This window comes from Coffea eugenioides, chromosome 1 (assembly GCF_003713205.1).
Source record: "Coffea eugenioides isolate CCC68of chromosome 1, Ceug_1.0, whole genome shotgun sequence".
Lineage (NCBI taxonomy): Eukaryota > Viridiplantae > Streptophyta > Magnoliopsida > Gentianales > Rubiaceae > Coffea > Coffea eugenioides.
Genome location: NC_040035.1, coordinates 47,734,942 through 47,754,410, shown reverse-complemented (window position 1 = coordinate 47,754,410; position 19,469 = coordinate 47,734,942). Strand labels below are relative to the sequence as shown.

Genomic DNA, 19,469 nt, shown 5'->3' with positions numbered 1-19,469 from the left:
CTTAATTTTAATTTATTAATTTATCACTGTAATTTCTAATAAAATCAATTTCTCACAAAACTAATTACATAATCAAGTAATAAAAATTTAAATAAATAATTCCAAACCAAATCTAAAATAAATTAAACACCATAAAAGTGTTTTATCCCAAACAAAATATAAAATAAATTAAAACAGTATAAAAGTAAAAAATAATATAATATATTATTTGTCCAAATATAATAATTTCAACTTCACACAAATTAAATAAATTCATTTAGGATTAAGTAATTAATGCCTTTGAAAAAAAAGAATAACTTAGTTTAGTTAGATAAAATTATTTTTATGTTTATTAAATTATTTTTAATTCGTAAACGGGTCATATCAGGTCACCACGGGTTGACCCGAAATCGACCTGTTTTCTTTTCGGGTTCATCGGGTTCAACCCGATTCTGACCCGAATTCCCGAAACTTCAACCCAAACCCATTATTTTCGTGTTAGGTTCGTGTCGTGTTTTCAGGTCGTGTCGAAAATTGCCACCCTTACTAATAACTCTAAAAAAAAGAAGGAAAAAAAACGTTGAAAGCCATTAATTTACGCATTAATTAAAGTACTAGTAAGTTACACTACACAATACAGAAATAAGTAATCTGATAGGTTCAGTCAATTGAAAAGTCAAATGACTATGACCGTAACAACACGTTCAACAGTATCCTACCCTCTCAAAAATTCTCACTGGGAAACCACCCTTCATCTTGGAGGTCAAGTACGCCATGAACACCGGCTCCACTCCTTCCTCTATTGCCGGCACCACCTTAAATCGCCGCAGGACACCAGCAACCACCCTCTTCATCTGCAGGAAAGCCATCTCCTTTCCAAGACAAATCCTTGGGCCAGCCTGAAATACAGGGTAGGTGTACGAGTCTTTACCAATAAAGTTCCACATTCCGCTCAGCCCATCCTTCTCCAACCATCTCTCTGGCTTGAATTCTGCCCAATCCGAACCCCACACGTCCTCTATCCTACCCATTGCATAGGGATGATAAGCCACCCTGGTGCCCTTCCTAACAACTGTCCCATCGGGCAATACATCATCCTCCGTTGCTTCTTTGGTATCTGTAGGAACCGGTGGGTAAAGTCTCATGGATTCGCAAAGCGAAGCATGCGTGTAAACCATGTCCTTCACTTCATCGTATACCGGAGATTCAGACTTTTCTTTGATTTCTTCTACGATTTTCTTCTCAACATTTGGGTTGCCAAAGACTAACCAGAAGAACCATGTTAATGCGGCAGAGGTTGTGTCTCGGCCTGCCAAGATAAAGCTGATAACAATGTCGGTGACGAAATCTTCATCGTAATTGCCTGAGCTTAAGAATCGTGACAAGAGATCAACTGAATCAATTGATGATTTTTCTTCCAGTTCTGCCTTCTTTTCTTTGATGATCTGCTTAGCAAATTCCCGAACTTGATGAACAGCTTCCTTAAGTTTCCTCTCTGATCCAACATTCAGAGCCCGTTTAACCTTCCAAATCAAGGGAACAGGGGAATAGAATCTTTGACTACTGATTCGCATGGCATCATCAAAAGCAACAGCAAAGAGGTTTCTCACGAAAGTTTTGAAGTACACGAAGAAAAAGCAGAACAGAGGAATGAGGCATAAGAGAAGAGATGCTGAGAGCTCAAAGTTCGCCATTCTGAAGATGCAGTAGAAAATCAATCTTGAAATCGTTGGATTATGCAATTGGAGTTGGGAATGAGGAGCTGCCACCCAGTGGTGGTACAATTTATAGGTGGAGTGGTTGGCAACTCCCCGTCGTCCGCTTGCTGCTCGCGGCTTACCTTTCTGGATCGTTCTTTTCCTCTTTTCTTAGTTTTGAGTTTTAGTTGGGTTATTCTTTTCTGGAATTCTAGAATACAACGTTTAAATGAATACAACGTTTATCATACATTTATTCTGGAATTCTAGCTACTGTACTTTTCTCTACAAATAGGGATAAAACCCCTCTTCTATCAGTGATAGAAAACTGAAGTTTGGTTTAAATGAATAAAAGAATAGTACTCTTCTTATTTTTTTTTTATTCTGAACTCTTTAATTTTTTTTTGGCATATTACCCATCACATAAACAACTCGAATCTTACATTGTATTAGTATTAGTTTTATAGTAGTTGTGATAAAGTGTGGCTTTTCAGATTTTAAGGGGGTTAAAGTGTATATTTTAAGAAGTTAAGTGTTATTAAATTCAAATAAATAGATGTTTTGTTAATATAATAACCGAATATTAGATGTTTTGTATATAATAATTTACAGTTAAAATTGAGCATGTGTAAACAGTATAAGGTTAACATATAATTTATAATACTTAAAACCAAATATGCTTGCTTCCAATATATTGTTCACAAATATGTCATATAGTTCTTGACAATAAATTTCATATAGTTTCAAAATAAATTCTATTATTTTTATAACTTACGTGTTCTACATGGAGTTGACAACTTTTATTGTTTAACGGTCCTCGTCCCGTTACCAATTGGCTGGACGTGGGTTTTCTATGGGTCCCGCTTAGGTTTAACGGGCGTAACTTTCAAGTGTTTCTAATTTAATTGTGTGCGTGTGTGAGTTTCTTCCATTTCGGGAAAAAAAAAAAGACAACTTTTATTGTTAGTTTTTTCATAAAGCAGTATAGATACGGTATAACAATTTTTTTTTGGGTAAAAATTCGATAGCAACGGTACAACAAATTTTTAGACAACTCTGAAAGAGAAATACCATTCAAACGGACCCACTATTGAGCTAATTACTTAGATTATTGGGCCTGTTTGGAAGTATAGTTTTTTAGCAAGTTTGTATTATACTAGTTTTTTAATAACTTTTACTACAGGAACTCCAAAAACTTATCAAAGTTTTTAGGGTTAATCCCATTTTATCCCCTTAAAGAATATCTCATTTCTCAGTTTACCCCCTAACCTTTAATTTTGCTCATTTAACCCCCTTTAGGACAAAATTGCCCTTGCATTATTTTGACTTTTCATTTACCTTGTTTTCATTTCTTTTATTTCTTTTTTTCTTTCTTCTTTATTTAATTCTTTCTCTTTCCCACAAAAATCTTCACCTTAATAATTGAAATTAAAAAAGAGAAATTGCAGATATCTATCTTCTCCTTAAATGATTAAAAAAATATTCAAATCACTTTCCTAAAATACAATTTTTTTAGTCTTTCAATTCTTTTAATTTTGGGTTTTCCTCTTTCCTTTCTAATTTCTCATTTTATTCTTAAGAAAATATCATAAGATGAAATTGTTTTCCTTTCTTTTATTTCTTTTTCTCTTTCTTCTCTCTTTCATCCTTCCCAATAGAAATTCCATTTCAACAAAAATTTTTGTTTTGAGTTTGTAATTGCATATTTCCGGGTGAAAGTTTAAAAAGTATCAAAAACTAATTTTGATTTTTTTGTGTGATGCCACGTGTCACAAATTTCAATTGATGATTATTAATCAAGTCACAATTTCATCTTAAGATATTTTCTTAGGAATAAAATGAGAAACTAGAAAGGAAAGAGGAAAATCCAAAATTAAAAGAATTGAAAGGCTAAAAAAATTGTACTTTAGGAAAGTAATTTGAATTTTTTTTAATCATTTAAGGAGAAGATAGATCTCTGCAATTTCTCTTTTTTAATTTCAATCATTAAGGTGAAGATTTTTGTGGGAAATATGAAGAATTAAATAAAGAAGAAAGAGAAAAAAAATAAAAAAAGGAAAACAAGGTAAATGAAAAGTCAAAATAATGCAAGGGCAATTTTGTCCTAAAGGGGGTTAAGTGAGTAAATGGGGTATTCTTTAAGGGGATAAAATGTGATTAACCCAAGTTTTTAACCTACACACTTAAAATATCCAAAACACAAAAAAAAAAAAAATTTTCCTTCCCCTTTTCTTCTTCTTTCTCCCCCACCACCACCTCCGTTGCCGCCCACCACCCCACCGCCGGTTCCGGCGCCGATCACCTCTTCCGGTGCCGGTCTTTTTTTTTTTTCCTTTTTCCCTCTTCTCCTCTTCCTCCCCTACAGCCCATTGTTTTCTAATTTTGCTTCTTCCACCGGTGTCCTCACCTCTAAATCTTCTTCTTCTTGCTGTTCTTGCTTCCACAGGGACCTAACGTGCAAAATCTTGAAAACCCAATTCCCTTTTCGCCCATCATGATCCAGCTCATCTTTTTTCTCATTATTATCGTCCTTTTCCTCCGTCAAAATTGGGACAACGTCTTTCACGAATATGGCAGCGTCATAACTGCTCTTATCTCCCTTAGGCCAGAGAAATCTAAATGGGTATCTAAAAGGGCAAAGGGGGTGGCGGGGGAGAGGGGAGGAAAGGGATGGTGGGGAGAGGGGGGTGGCGGGCAGAGAGGGAAGGAAAGGGATGGTGGGCAAAGGGGAGAGGGGAGGAAAGGGGTGGCGGGGGAGGGAGAGGAGAAAAGCAAAAAAAAAAAAAAAGTTTGTATGTGTTTGCAGAGGCAGTTTCGGGAGAGGGGGAAGGGGAAGGGAGAAGAAGGGGGAAGGAATGAAGGAAAAGAAAAAAGAAAGAAAGAAAAAAATAAAAAAAAAAAGAAAAAAGAAAAAGAAAGAAAAAGGAAAAGGAAAAGGAAAAAAAGTTTTTTCATCTTACAAAAGTTTTTTTACAACATCTACAGTGATCTACAGTAAAATTTTATACAAACACCAAAAAACTCATCTTCCAAACCGACCCTAGTTTGAAAAAAAAAATCGCAAGAATAAGGTTATGATAGAGTTGTGGTATGAAAGTCAACCCTGCATCAAATTTTTTTTTTTAATTTCTGGGATAAGGGCTGACAAAGCTGGGCAGCCACGTGCAACTTTTTTCTAAAAAATAGAGCAAATTATCCGGTTGGTCACTAAACTTTTGCGATCGTCGAGTTTTGATCACTCAACTATTAAATGTCTGGTTTTAACCACTAAAATGTATAAAATTAAAACGCGAGACCATTCTGTTATATTTGGCCGTTAAGTTCGCAGATCTGTCTATCCGCGCGATTTTAAAGACAAAATACAGGGTCAATTTAGGAAGTTCAAATGAATTAAAAGCTGATGAGCAAAGCGGGGACATAAATATAACTGGAACTAGGCAAAAAATACGCAGTCAAATTGGGAGTTGAAGAAGCAAATAGTACAGATTACGAGGGCCCTCCAAATCTAATGCTCGATCGAAGCTTTTCTCTTCATCCCCTTCAATCACCTCAACCACTTTCTCAAGTCGCCAGTCGAAGAAGGTGAAATCTCTCCTGCTGTCAGACTCTTGGTGTAGCAAGATGAATAATTAGATTGCCGTTCAAACCCCAAATGCACTCCACAAGCACTTTTAAAGCTTGGGCTTCTCATATAATCTCTGTAGCTCGTGCCTGCACCATATGGGTCTGGGACAGGGAACAACAATCTCTTCTTTAGTAGATTCTGTTGCGGCCATGTAATTAGGCACCGCACTGGTCATGCCTCTGGATTGTTGGTGCAAGCTACCACCGCTGTACTGGTGGTAATTAGACCTCAGTGTTGGGGTTTGAGCTGTATGAACGCATCTTTCTTCCACTGCAGCATATCTAGGACTGGCGGAGCAGACTTGGAGAGGCCTTGTTTTGGACGGAGAAGGTGTGACAGAAGAGTGGAGAGATAGAGCTTGTTGGGTCGACCTATGAAGAGGGTAACAAGAGGTACAAGTGGATGTTGAACTTCCTATATTGACCCTTCCTTTTGTCTTGGAAATTGCGCAGACAGACATATCTGCGAACTTAACGGCCAAATGTAACAGAATGGCCTCGCGTTTTAACTTTATACATTTTAGTGGCCAAAACCAGACTTTTAATAGTTGAGTGACTAAAGCTCGACGATCGCAAAAGTTTAGTGGCCAACCGGATAATTTGCACTAAAAATATGATGGCTGTCGGCTTGACACAGGCCAACAACCATCATCAAAACTGGAAAAAAAAAGTGGGGATGTTAGATGATGGGTCCCTATTTTGATGGTTCCTGCAGTTGCTTCCAATATGATATGCGGGAATGGATTGTAGATTCTCCCTTCATCGGTTCTAGTTTTATTCAAAGTTAACCCATCAATCTCCATGAATTCAGTTTTGCAAACTCATTTGAATTCATTTTTGCTAACTAAGTTATCAATTTATACCATCATTTGCATCCATCATTAGTTTTAAATATTTACTTATAATGCTAAATAAGCTTAATTATTAATTTTTTTCATCCGTACTCTATGTCGTAAAATTACATACTATTTAATATTTGAATAATAAGAATATAAAAATTTGAACTAAGTATTATAAAAATTAACATAAAAATTTAATGCAAATTTTTGAACCCCTAGTATTTTTTTTTCATGTGTAAATTTAATATTTCATTTTGGAAAGGTAGGAAAAGACGTTAAAATTTGTCATAAATTAGTAATGCTGAAAAATGAACAAATTAACAAACTAAAAGAAAATAAAATGATAAGATAAAACCGACAAATAATAATAATGATAAGGAGCACAATAGCTGGACGTAATAATTTCCGTAGTATAGTGCAGCTGTTGCAAAAAAATTGTAAGGTTGGTATAGTAGTTAAATGGACAAAAATGATTTAGGCTAATACACCATTGTATATCAAAAGTTTTTTTTTTTTTCGAAAAAAGCAAAAGATTTTCAATTGCCAAGCATTTGGTTACAATCTTGGATTATTTAGATATCAATATCAGACTTAGGGTTGCAAACGAACCGAGCCGCTCGCGAGCGGCTCGAGTCAAGCTCAATTCGAGCTCGAACTCGAGTTCAAAATATTAAACTCGTTAGTTCGTGAGTCGGCTCGCGAGCTCGAGTATATATATATATATATTTTTTATTTTTTTATTTTAGCGGCTCGAGTCAAGCTCAATTCGAACTCGAACTCGAGTTCAAAATATTAAGCTCGTTAGCTCGTGAGCAGGCTCGCGAGCTCGAGTATATATATATATATTTTTTTTATATTTTTTATTTTAAGTATATATATATTTTTTATTTTTTTATTTTAAGTATATATATTATATATATTTTTTATTTTTTATTTTTTTAGAACTCGAGCTCGAGTTTGAAATTGTCAGCTCGTCGAGTTCGAGTTCGAGTTCAATGAAATTATGTCGAGACTCGACTCGATTAGGTCAAAACTCGACTCGGTTCGACTCGTTTGCAGTCCTAATCAGACTAGAATGCATCAAGAGTAATAATGGAAGCAGAACAATTCATCATGAAGTTTGTAAGCTTCCAATATCTGACCCATTGCCAGAGTCTTTTTTTTTTTTTTTCGCTTTTCATGTCAGCAGCCATGTTATTTGTTTTTAAAAAGTTGCATGTGGGCTGCTGGGATTTTGTTTTTTTTTGGCTGCTGGGCTTACATAGTTTCGTACCACAATTATTCTTGCGGTTTTTCTTTTTTTGAACAATAATCTGAGCAATTAGCCCCACTATTGCAAGGGAAATTTCCTTTCAGCAACCTTGCCGGGTCCCTATTTTGGAAACTTTGTTTGTGCAAACAATGACAGAGGTATTGTCCATACTCTTATCATTTTAGATTAGCCAATACTTCGAAATTTCTTTTGTAACCAGACTAATAAGACAGTTAGATTCAATCCTTCATCATAGGATTCTCAAAGTCGATTACACGTCAATGTAGTTTTAAGCCTATGCATTTTTTAATACTTAAAAAAAGTGGTTTGTGCCTTTAGCATAAAAACATGAGTTTCGAGGTATAACTTTATAGCATCATTATAGCATCATTTTGTTATAGAGAAATTATTTGGTGGAGTAACAAACAATATTAGTTTTTTAGAAGTTAGATGCTGGGTCAATGTAGCCTAGATTTTGCACTAGAAAAAGTTAATTCAATTTAGTTGAATGACAATGCGACTATTTTCTAACATAAATGAAAATTGTTGAACGTTACCTAAGGTACTGTTTATAATAAACTTTTCTTATATTCGAATAAACTAAAAGTATTATTGTTTACAAAATGTCTCGTTGAAGGAGGAGTTCAGATATTAATGTTTTGAAATAAATATACAAGCTTAGAGGCCCCCTGCCTTCTCTCTACTTCTTTAAGTTCCGTCCTCCATTGTCGGAAAAATTTTAAAAATAAAAAGGGGAAACACCGAGGGGAATAAATTTCCTCTAAGCTTGAACATCTTTTGGATTAACTTCAAGTTTAGAAACTTTATCTCTTAATTTACCTTTAATGAACTTTAAATTTCTGTAGCGGTCAACTCGTCTAAATATGTTGAATAAGTATTTATTATACTGTAATTTATAAATAGATGGCGTGTCTGTAGATAGTAGATTACGTGTAATAGTTGGTACTTACTACTTGATAATGGGTGTAATCTAAACCAGGGAAGAAGATGAGATAGCGCAAGTGCGGTCGTCAGCCATATTGTGCCCTTTCCTGATTCGTATACTGGTCAGGAGAACCTAAGGAGGCTTGACTAGGGCTGTGTTCGAGTCGAGTCGAGTTCGAGCAGTGACTCGAGGTAAAATAACTAAGCTCGAGATCGAGCTCGCCGTTATGTTACTCGAGTTCGAACTCGAATTCGAGTTTAATTAAATGTAATCAATTCAAATCAAGTTCAATCGAGCTTATTCGAGCTCAATCATCAAGCTCACGTAATAAAAATTAATATTTTATATATTATTTTAAATAAGGATATTATTGACATTTCACAATGATAAAAATTAAAATATATATTATAAAAAACTCGATTAGGCTCGTCGAGATTTCGAGTGCAAAATATTGAAACTTAAACTCGACCCGTTGCTTCTATCAAGCAGCTAGAACTCGAGCTCGAGTTCGATCAATCGCGAACTCGAGTCAAGTTACTCGATTCAGTAGTAGCCCTAGGCCTGACTAGATAAGGGAATGTTATGACACAATTTTTGAATTTTTTTTTACTGTAAATGGGATTTAAATCCCATTTACAGCCCAAAGAGAGACTTAAAGTCCCTTCGTGCTGGCCACTGAACCAACCGCTGGCTTAGTGGTTGTATACAGGTCAATACCTTAGTGGGGTGTTTTCATGCATACCGAGCAAACGTTCAAGTAATTTAACTTCCTCTCTATGAATTGAAACTTAGTAGGTTAAGGTTCAAACTTCTTCTGTACTTGAAGCCAGATTTGAAACTAGTGCACCTCTTTACTTTATTTTAGAATTGGAATTTTCTCCCTTAATTCAGTTAGACCCTCCGCTCACAAGGATTAGAGCGGTCTCTAATGTAGTAGGTTGGTGTAGGAGTTACGGGTTTTTTTTTTTTTTTTTTCTAATGTCCGGGTCAATTCTTACGGGGCCCGACTAATCCCCTGCGGCCTGGCCAGGCGCCCTAGCCCAGCCCAAGCACGATATGTGCGCGGAGGAATCCAGCAGAGCAGAGACTCGAACTTGGGACCTCTCGGTCACCGGTGGGAGGTGCTATCGCTGGACCATTCACGCGGGATCGCGTAGGAGTTACGGGTTGATCGAGAAAAAAAAAATTGATCAAGTCTAAGATGTTTACGTGTCCAACTACGCTGGTCAATTCGTCATTGATGACGCTGGATCGTGACGCACAAAAGGTCATCATCCATTCCTACTTGCGGCTACTGATTAATACACTGCTTATTGCGTTATTGGTCAAAGCTAAGACCTCAAGGGGTCCGCGGCTGGTTCTAGAGAAGAAGATCTGAGTTGCTAACCTTCAGCACCAGATTTCTACCCATAAAGATTGAGTGATGGACGACCGTACGTAACATGAAGCCCACCAAAATCTTCGTTTTCATCCTTTTTGTGTAACAATCCCACAAGTTTTCTAGATCTAAGACCCAAGATGCATCCAGGCCCAATGTCTTGTTCGTTTGTTTATCTACGTCTCTTTACTTTCTCTAATTATCTTTCTTTTTTTTTTGAATTCTATAATTAATTATTCATATTTATTCTCTTCCTTTTAGAATTATATAGTAATTAGTTATCCACATCCATTTATACAATTTGTATCATTCTAAGTAAGTAAGGGGAGAGTCACTTAGGGTCTGTTTGGTTGGAAGTAAAATATTTTCCTTGGGAAAATATTTTTCGTGGAAGTAATTTTCCATGAAAATCATTTCCCTTTCATCATTTTCAGGTGTTTGGTTAGCTTATTGAAAATATTTTCTTACTTCATTTTTCTAGTGTTTGTTTAACTTTTGAAATATTTTCACTTTTATCTCTATCTTTACTTTCTACACATTATAACTACATACTTCTTCCCATGCAAAATAAGAAAATTTATCTCATTGTTTAACTTTAAAAAATCTTGGAGAAATGTATATATGAATAAAAAATATCTCCTTAAGCAATAAACAAATTGCTGGCCATTTAGTGTCAAATATCAATCACATGCAATGCTTATTGTGACATATATCTTGCACTCTCACTGCTGAAAATTTCTCTAGAAAAGAATGTCCCTATTATACATAATTAATTACTAGCATAGGATGAGCAGGATGAGGTTTTTTTTATTTTGAATATACTAGGGGGAGGGTTGGGTTGGGTTGGGTTGGGTGGTACGGGGGAGGGAATGTAAGGAAGACTTCTTGGGTTCGAATCCTCCTGTTTACACTAAAAAAAAAAGAACATACTACAGGATGTTTTCAGTAAGTTTGGAACATACTACAGGCGGGATGCATGCATTTCGGAAAACAACTTCAGTAAGTTTGGAAGGGAAGTTGTTTTCCATAAGATGAGTGAAAATATTTTACATAGGAAAATATTTTCAGTAACTTTTGTGCAACCAAACACGGGAAATTAGGAAAATATTTTCCTGGAAAACATTTTCACCCGAAACAAACGGACCTTAATGACAATAGTATTATATGTAGTTAGGTAGACGTATAAATATTCTACTAACATATATTACTAGTATAACATATGCATCCAGAAAAATAACTCCACAGACTGCTTCCTGCTTGTTACTAATTCAACGTAAATTCATTCTCCAGAGTCCTCACAGGGAAACCGCCCATCATCTTGGAAGTCAGTCAGGCACGAGATGAACACCGGCACAGCTCCGCCTTCATGCATGGCGGGCACCACCCTGAATTGGCGCAACACTCCACCAACAACCCTCCGCATTTGCAAGAAAGCCAATTCTTTCCCGAGACGAATTCTGGGTCCAGCCTGAATTACAGGATAATTATACATGAATCTTTACCCACAAATTTCCATTTTCCAGGAGACAATGCATCCCTCTCCAACCACCTCTCGGGCCGGAAGGATTCCCAATCCGACCCCCGCACAGCCTCCAGTCTCCCCATTGCGTGAGGATGGTAGCTAACCCTGGTACCCTTCCTCACTACCGTCCCACCTGGCCAAACATCCATTTTTTGCCGCTTCCTTCGTATCCACGGGAACTGATGGATACAGTCTCGTATAAAATGAGATTCATACTTCTCTCTGATCTCTCCCAGAGTTCTCTTTTCAACCTCTGGGTGGCTGAACACTAACCAGAAGAGCCATGTCAATGCAGCAGATGCGGTGTCCCGACCGGCTAAGACAAAGCTTATCGCGATATCGGTCACGAAACTTCCATGAGAGTGACCAGAGCTGAAGCATCGCGACAAGAGATCAACCGATTCTAATTCTGATTTTTCTTTCAGTTCTTGCTTCTTTTCTTTGATGATTTCCTTAGCAAAATCACGAACTTCATGGACAGCTAACCTGAGTTTCTTCTCTGAGCCAATATTTAAGGCCCGCTTGACTTTCCAAATCAAAGGAAAGGGCGAACTGAATATGTCCCTGCTAATCCGAGTTGCATTTTCGAAAGCAGCCGCAGATTTGGCCTCTGGGAGAGATGGCAACAGATGCTGAGGATCGTACCCGAAAGCTATTCTGCAGATGTTATCAGATGCAAATCTCTCAAGTATGTCTTGGATGTGATCTTGGGAGCCCAGAGCTGGACTTGCTTGTAAAAGTAATTTTGATCATCTTAATGTTCAACATTGTTTGTAAATTTAGTAGTACAAGAACAATGTGGATGGTTTACCTTGTTCTATATGATTGGTTCTACACTGCGTTGCTGCTGCAGCTAGCCACTTATATATATATAGTTGCATTTATATCATTGCCAGAATTGTCTAGTTAAAGAACAATGTGGATGGTTTACCTTGTTATATATGATTGGTTCTACACTGCGTTGCTGCTGCAGCTAGCCACTTATATATATATAGTTGCATTTATATCATTGCCAGAATTGTCTAGTTAATTTCACCAGTTTCCACTCTTCTGGATTTCTTTCTTAGTTTTCTATTAGCTAAAGTCTCCACTAGTCTCTCTTCGGGTCCCAACTTTCACTACTTGGAACTTAACTCTGCCCTTGCGTCATTGCATGTGTAATACCTTGCAACCTTCGGACTTATGTGAAGTAATTTATCTCTTGATCTTGGAGTCAATAATTCTAATGGTCAATTGTGCATTTTCAAGGTTGATTAAGATTCTTATTATTCTTGTTGCTATTAGAAAGTTTTTTACTCCGTTCATGTCAATCATAGGATTAGGGAAAAGATTCAACTTCTGAATGCAACACAATGCTGCACATCTGCATTGGATATGGCAAGGCAAATTAATTAGGCATAAGAAATTACCTCAAATCCTTAACCTTTGGAACAATTTCAAAATAGCAACTGTTCAATTATAACTTCTAATCAACGGACTGTATACTGAATTCCTTATCGTACGGCAGAAGTAAAATTACAAGTAGCATTTTTTCCTGAGAAATTAGTCATTGCTATTTTTGGGGGAAAAAATTTTCAGTGGCGTTGACCAGATTTCACTAATTCTTTGCCGGTCGGTTTTCTAAGTAAGCTTGGACCGGACACCCAACCGATTTTCGGTTCATCAGTTGAACCAGCCAGCATCTGCATGGACCGGACATTGTTCCATTCCTTCTCACCCGTACAATAATATGCCCTAATTTGTTAGTAAGCACCAGATCAGCTCTCATTTCTTGAGCAAACTCCAACATGATACCTACAGCTACTCTCAATACATATGAACATAAGCACATACGGAAGCACCAGAACTTGCATCGTATCAATCAATCTCTTTCTACCCCCACTGCCCAGAACAAAATCAAGACCACGATGAAGGCCACGGAGCAGACAAATATCATTGTAGAATTTCGTGCATGACATCCAGGTAACAAAAGGAAGCTAACAGTTGGAGCTTCTCAGAATGGAGAAACCAACACAATGTGCATTGAATGAATCAGCCCGACTTCAAAACTACTCCGAGGACTTTTCCGCATTTACATAGTGCCCGAACTTTGGGAGGCAATTAAAACCATATACACAGTAAAATTGATCAATATCCAAATTCTCTTTACATAGATCCCAACAAAATTTTCTAAAATCAAAGACATGATTAACCTGCTAAACTCACACTTCGATTCAGCTCAACGTGGAAAACAAAGCTTTACCCAGATTTCAGGAAAAACAAAACAAAATTGCAGTTGGGGATTTGCATTCGTTCAAATAAGACATTCCTGATCCCAGCTATCCCTCGCTTTAATAAAAATTTAGTTTGGCACTTTTGAACAAACCTTGTGTTTACGGCAGACCAGAATGTAACTGAAATCCTGTATGTCACGGATTCCAGCAATGATACTGATCATGTTTCTCTGTCCAGCTCCTGCAATTCTGCATGCATCTGGAAAACTTAGATTCTTGAAGACATCAAACTTTGTAACAAGAAGCATATAGAGCTAAAGGAATTTGCAGTAATATTTGTTCCAACAACCAGAAAAGTTCATAAAGGCAAAGCATGCATATTAAAATCAGTTATCTTGCGACCAATTTGATAAAAGAAATGTAAAATCTCATCCATTCATTTTATATATATAAAAAAGAATATATAATTCCAACAAATAATTGCATTCGAGTTCCAACAAAAATAGGAAATCTTGTAGGAAGAGTAGGAATAAACATCACGGACAATAAATTTTGAAAATTGTCATCTTCTTGATTCCGATGCATCTCTTTAAAGTCAAACTATGACATTATAATGCAAAACCTTTCAATTTAGTAGCCAAAAATTTTTGAATGCCATGGTGTTTGTAACCCGATTTGTTGCCTAGAAAAGTAATAATGTGATGCACAATTTTTTTTTTGTGGGGTTAATTCGAGAATCTATCGCATAAATTAGACTCACTATCTTTGCTGAATAACTTATCCACTGACATATAAATTGATACTTGGAAACAGTAAAATATGTACTCACTGGCACATTGCAGGACAAAGTGGAGACAAGTAAACATTTGTTAGCCTAGCCAACCATTATGGCAGGGATGGTAGATTACACTTCAGGCCTAGACATTAGTTAACCTAGCACTTATTATTAGCCAAGCATAATGCTTCATGCATAAAATATACTTTCCTAGTACTTAAACAGAATATGCAACTCAGAATATCGGTATCATGATATCACTTACTTCGCAAGTGGGGCATAGCAGCCTCAAGGGATGGATAGGCACCTTTTCTTGAACTCAATTTTACGTAGTTCTTGTAATTGATAAGCTATCTCCTGAATAAACTGCAATCCATCATTCCCATTCCGGAGTGAGTTCAAAGCATGCTTGATAATATCCCAGTCCATCTCAAGTGCTTCCAACCTGCTTTTAAGGTCAATAAATTCACTCTCAAAGGTATCTAATTTTCTTACACCTCCATTTGTGGATAAATTTTCCTGGCTAACATCCAGATAATCACTTTCTTCACAAAGAAGTTGATTTTCTTGAACTAATTTAGCAGACACATCCCCCCCAGAGATTCCATTTGGTGCACACAAATCATTATGCAATGACAATGCACACTCTCCTTTTTGATGGCTTATCTGAGTTTGAGTATCATAAGGCAGCTCCTCATCATCATCAACCCTTTTGGTTGCATGTTCAGCATATTCGCCATTTGCCAAGTTTATATGCACCCAATTACTAGAAATATGATGAAACTTCTTCTCTAACTTTTCCAGACAAAGCGAAATATATAGTTTTTCATCCTCAAAATCCAGCTCTGAGTTACTTAACTGTCTAGGTTTATCACTTCCTTTCAATGCATTGTCAGATTTTGAATCATCAGTGGCAATGTCGCCATTTTCAACGGGAAGCAGATGATATTTCTCAGCTGTCTTGCTTTCTGCTTTAGCATTGCTGGTTTCTTTACAGTGATAATCTATCTCAGGTCCTTCTAAAATATTATTCCTATATATCTCTACTTCAGCTTCCAAATCTTGCACCTCTTTCTCTCTTTCAGCAAGAAGATCATTAGCCTTTTCCAGTGCCTCCATATCATATTCTGCCTGCTCCTCCATCATTCTTAAGTACTGCAACGCTTCCATATGTAGTGCTGCCTTTTCCTCTTGCAATCTTGTGATCATGGCCATTGCCTGGTTTGCAGCTATTGCAGCAGCATTTCTTTCTTCTTCCAATTCCTTAAACATAGCTTTCATGCATCTCCTGTCATAGTCAACCTGTTGTTTTAACCTTTCAAGAAGAGTTTCACCCTCAATTTCTTTGACACTGATTCCATCCAGAGATTCATGATCAGAATCATGTCTTTCCAATGCAGCAGCCATTTGAACCATATCTATTGCATCAGAGCTCAAAGAATCACTTTTTAGGAGGGCATCACAATGAGCTCTGGGACTTCTGTCTTTTGGTGATAGGTCCACATTCGACGAAGATATTTGTGAAGGTGATCTCAGAGCTTCTTCTACTCTTCCAGAATCATTGGTTTTATGTGGCTCTGCAAGGACATCAGGTTCCGGTTTTTGTTTATTAGTAGAAGCTGATTTGTTGGCTGAGTTGACATTCCTGGACATTGTAGGATTACAATCATCTGTAAATCCTGCTCCTATTTTGTGCTTAGCAAGTGAGCTGTTCCCATTCACACTGCAGCCTGTCGCCTCTGCCGCTGTAAGCCATTGGCCAGATCAGAGATAAGCCAAATGCAACAAGATAAATGCATTGAGCAAACTGATTTTAGAGTATCATCAGGAGCTATTCAGAATGAAAGTGCAAAACACTCACCCACCCCCCCCCCCAAAGAAAAACACGCTCCATGCTGGTGCGCAGACAGATGCAGGCGCATGCACAACCACACCGAGAGAGAGAGAGAGAGAGAGAGATAACTTCCACTTACACTTCTCAGAAATTTTCACGACATTGGATGATGAAAGAACACTGTTAAGTGAAAGAAGCTCGGAGAGTATAGACAGGTCGGAAGGTTGTGGGAAAGCAGCAATTGGCTTGTCTTTCTCTACTGACTGGGGAATATCATCCAATGAAACAAGCTCTGGCAATGCAGCAGAAGTAGTAGGCTTTGGATTGGATTGTATCCAATTAAGTTCTTCCAAACCATGCTTCATAAAAGCACCTGATTCCAAGTGACCAACATGGTTGGCCTCACTTGATTCAAGCTGCACGGGTTGATCAAGAAGTGAAGGCAGTGGTTCAGGAGTTTGGCAATTCTGGTTTACTGGAATTGAATCACCTGCTAGTGCCTTAGGCACTTTTCTTGTAACCAATTGGATGTTAGATTCTGCCCCAAAATTATTGTTTCCATGAGATGTTGAAGTTGCATCGTCATCATCAGAAAATGGGACCTCTGACTCTGAATCAGAAGTAATCTTCAACTCTGTGTAACCCACGTGAGACAGAGAGTCAACACAAGTACTCCCACCAGGACAAGGGGCCGATGGCCCTGAAAACTTATCCCTTAATCTCTTCAGGCTATCACGACGGCTGAAACGACTACGACCTGGCACACGAGGTAATGGAGGTTTGACATTGGCTTTAGAAGCACCATATCCAACTGGGGCAACCTCGAGCAACCTTTGAGCATTTGATTTAACTCTTAATATCTTGTTGCAACAAGAGCAGGTCCTTGGACCTGAAGAATCAGAGATGACACTCTTGTTCAAAAGAAGGCTCTTCAGACCAGATTCGTCAGTATCTACCCCTAGTTTCGCAACCAAAAACCGGCACGATTCTGAATTAGATTTGCTCCTCCTAGCCAACGACATGAGACAGTCTTCACACGTGGTATCAACATCAGCAAGTTTACAATGGTTGTGACAGTACACTAAAGATGATATCTCTTCTCTGTGATTGCAACATAATAAACTCCGATAGTATCCATGTTTATTTATCCCAAAAACATGCTCAATCCTAGAGCACAGCAGACATGGTGTTTGCAAATTGCAGTAATGCGCAAATTTTGTTAGCAAATATGACAGAGTAGCATCAACAAACAGCATAAATATGAGGAACCATTCACAAGCTGCAGAAGTTAAGAGAGTCATAAATCTGCGATGATTTCTCAGCCTAACAGATGAATTCCCCATGGCAGCCATTCTCAGGAGAACAAATCTCGATATCACATTAAGTTTCCAACTTGATCATACCAGTAACTAGAGCTCAGTAACACCGAAAGTCCTGATTCCTCAAGCAAATATCAATCAATTCCTCGTGTGATGGCACACTGTAAACCTTGCAAGAAAATAAAAGCCGTCAGGACAACCCTAAATTCATTGTTCAAGTACAAGAATTGTACCCAATCGTCGTACACTAGCCAAAACATAAACTTAGGTATTAATATCTGGGGAAAAAAAAGGTTATATCCATGAACCAATATCACAAAAAGCATCAAAATTTGAATTGCAGGTTGATCAAAGAGTGATCATTAGAAGCGCAACCCTAAGTTTATCAGTTCAAAATGAATCAAGGGGGATCAAATACACGAGTAAATTTGCAGGGAACTAATGCAAACAATGTACATTGGGGCCATATCTAAATTAGCCCAAGAGGGCAGAAAGAAAGTGGAATTTGTGAGATAGATTCTTAAAGCAAAAAAAAAAAAGAAAAGAAAAAAAGAGAGAGAGTGAGAGAACTTTCCTTCAAGAAAGATTGTGCACTGTAACAACATAAAAATCGATTGTGAGATTAAACAAAGCAATAGAGGAGATAATTCAAACCTGGTTACGGTGGAATTGATGATGGAGAAAGAGGAACAGGAGGAGGAGGAGGAGGAGGAGGAGGAGGAGGAGGTGATGGACATCAGATGATGGCGATCACCATCATTAGTCATGATAATGATTTATGAGGGGTGCGTGGGGGGGAAAATAGGAAATTAAACGGATAAAAATGAAAAATGAATGAATGATCCCGCAAAAATTACATGGAGGTCCCTGCCCCGGAAATTGACTGACCGTTGAAACCAACTGAATTTCAGTTTCCCACTTTGTAGTCGGCTGCTTAAAACCTAGGCTCCGATAAGGGGAAAATAAAGGGAAAAAAAAAAAAAAAAACCCCTCCTTATTCTGTCAGTAAGCTTTTACTTTCTCCTTTTTTGACTTTTTAAATTTTTTATCGGAGAAAGGAGGCGTGGGCGGGGCCAATGGGTTTCCAAGTAAATTTACTGGGCACCTTTTGTTTTTCTTATTTTTTTTCTTGGAAAAAAAAATACGCAATATACAAAGGGTGCTCATAAAGTTGCAATCATGGACTACCAACATGTACATCTATTTCTACGTGGCATATTCGTGAAAAGTGAAATGATATATTTTTTAAATTTTTATTTGAAAGTATTAATCAAGTAGCTATAAGGTCTTCGTTACGATTTTTAAGTTCTTTAATTCCCATTTATCCATTGTAAAGTTTGGAATCTCCAAAATGCATGAGTCCTTTCTTTTAGGGAAAAGAGTCCCAATAGCCCTCTAACTATTAGTCAGGTGAACTTTTGGCCCTCCAACAATTAAGAGTAAATCTTTGGCCCTCGATTTATTGAAAGTGCAAAATATTGGACCTTCTGTCAAATTCACTCGTTAAGATTGACGGAAACTAACACCATATGAAACTTATGCTAAAATATGAAGGGCATTTTAGTCTGTCCAGCAACTTTCTATTCGGTAAAAAGGGATTTCTTCCCCAACGAAAAGCTATAGGAAGAAAATCTCCCTGGCAGCTGAAGCTTTAGTATGATTTAAGCAAAGCTTCTCCGACATAAATTAAGCAATTCCCAATAGTAGGTTACTAAAGTTGCAAGCTTTAGATCTATGAACCTTTCGTGCTCTGACAGTCATAAGAATTTAGACGGAATCACCCCCACTTATGCAGCAGTTTAGCTAAAACTTCCAAGGAACACCATCGTCACGCTATGTACTGGCTCCATTATTGTTGTTGTGAAGCATTTTCTTTGACATGAATTTCTTTGACATGATAGCAGAAGAGAGGAGCCAGAGATTGAATAGCTTAATTATTTCTTGAATTGACTTTGGGGGGGGGGAGTGAGGAGGAGAAGTTGGGAAGGAGGAGGCGGCCCAAGTTGGATTTGGTGAGGAAGGAGTGGAGGGAACATCATGTGGCAATTATGGTGGACTAATGGGGCAGAGGCTAGAGAGAGCTTTTTGGAA

The 19,469-nt window shown here is 37.5% G+C and overlaps 2 protein-coding genes and 1 pseudogene across 2 annotated transcripts; all 3 read right to left on the bottom strand.

Annotated features, from left to right (window-relative positions):
• Positions 1-562: 562 nt before the first annotated feature.
• LOC113769909 (cytochrome P450 94A1-like) lies at positions 563-1,858 on the bottom strand. Its single transcript, XM_027314259.1, has one exon. It carries the CDS (start codon positions 1,671-1,673, stop codon positions 684-686), a length of 990 nt encoding a protein of 329 aa, XP_027170060.1. The 5' UTR covers positions 1,674-1,858; the 3' UTR covers positions 563-683.
• A 9,120-nt stretch (positions 1,859-10,978) lies between these two features.
• LOC113773938 lies at positions 10,979-13,758 on the bottom strand (annotated as a pseudogene).
• LOC113748731 lies at positions 13,075-18,116 on the bottom strand. The gene is made up of 4 exons (XM_027292309.1): positions 18,033-18,116; positions 16,199-17,539; positions 14,491-15,970; positions 13,075-13,699 (listed from the first exon to the last, which is right to left on the bottom strand). Exons 2-3 carry the CDS (start codon positions 17,409-17,411, stop codon positions 14,514-14,516), a joined length of 2,670 nt encoding a protein of 889 aa, XP_027148110.1. The 5' UTR covers positions 17,412-17,539; positions 18,033-18,116; the 3' UTR covers positions 13,075-13,699; positions 14,491-14,513.
• Between the last annotated feature and the right edge of the window lie 1,353 nt (positions 18,117-19,469).

Excerpts from the sequence above, each read along its gene's own strand:
- LOC113748731 (XM_027292309.1), bottom strand. The coding sequence starts at position 17,411 with ATGGCTGCCATGGGGAATTCATCTGTTAGGCTGAGAAATCATCGCAGA. Across the intron at positions 15,971-16,198 it reads CGTGAAAATTTCTGAGAAGT|CGGCAGAGGCGACAGGCTGC; the intron begins GTAAGTGGAAGT and ends AATGGCTTACAG.
- LOC113769909 (XM_027314259.1), bottom strand. The coding sequence starts at position 1,673 with ATGGCGAACTTTGAGCTCTCAGCATCTCTTCTCTTATGCCTCATTCCT.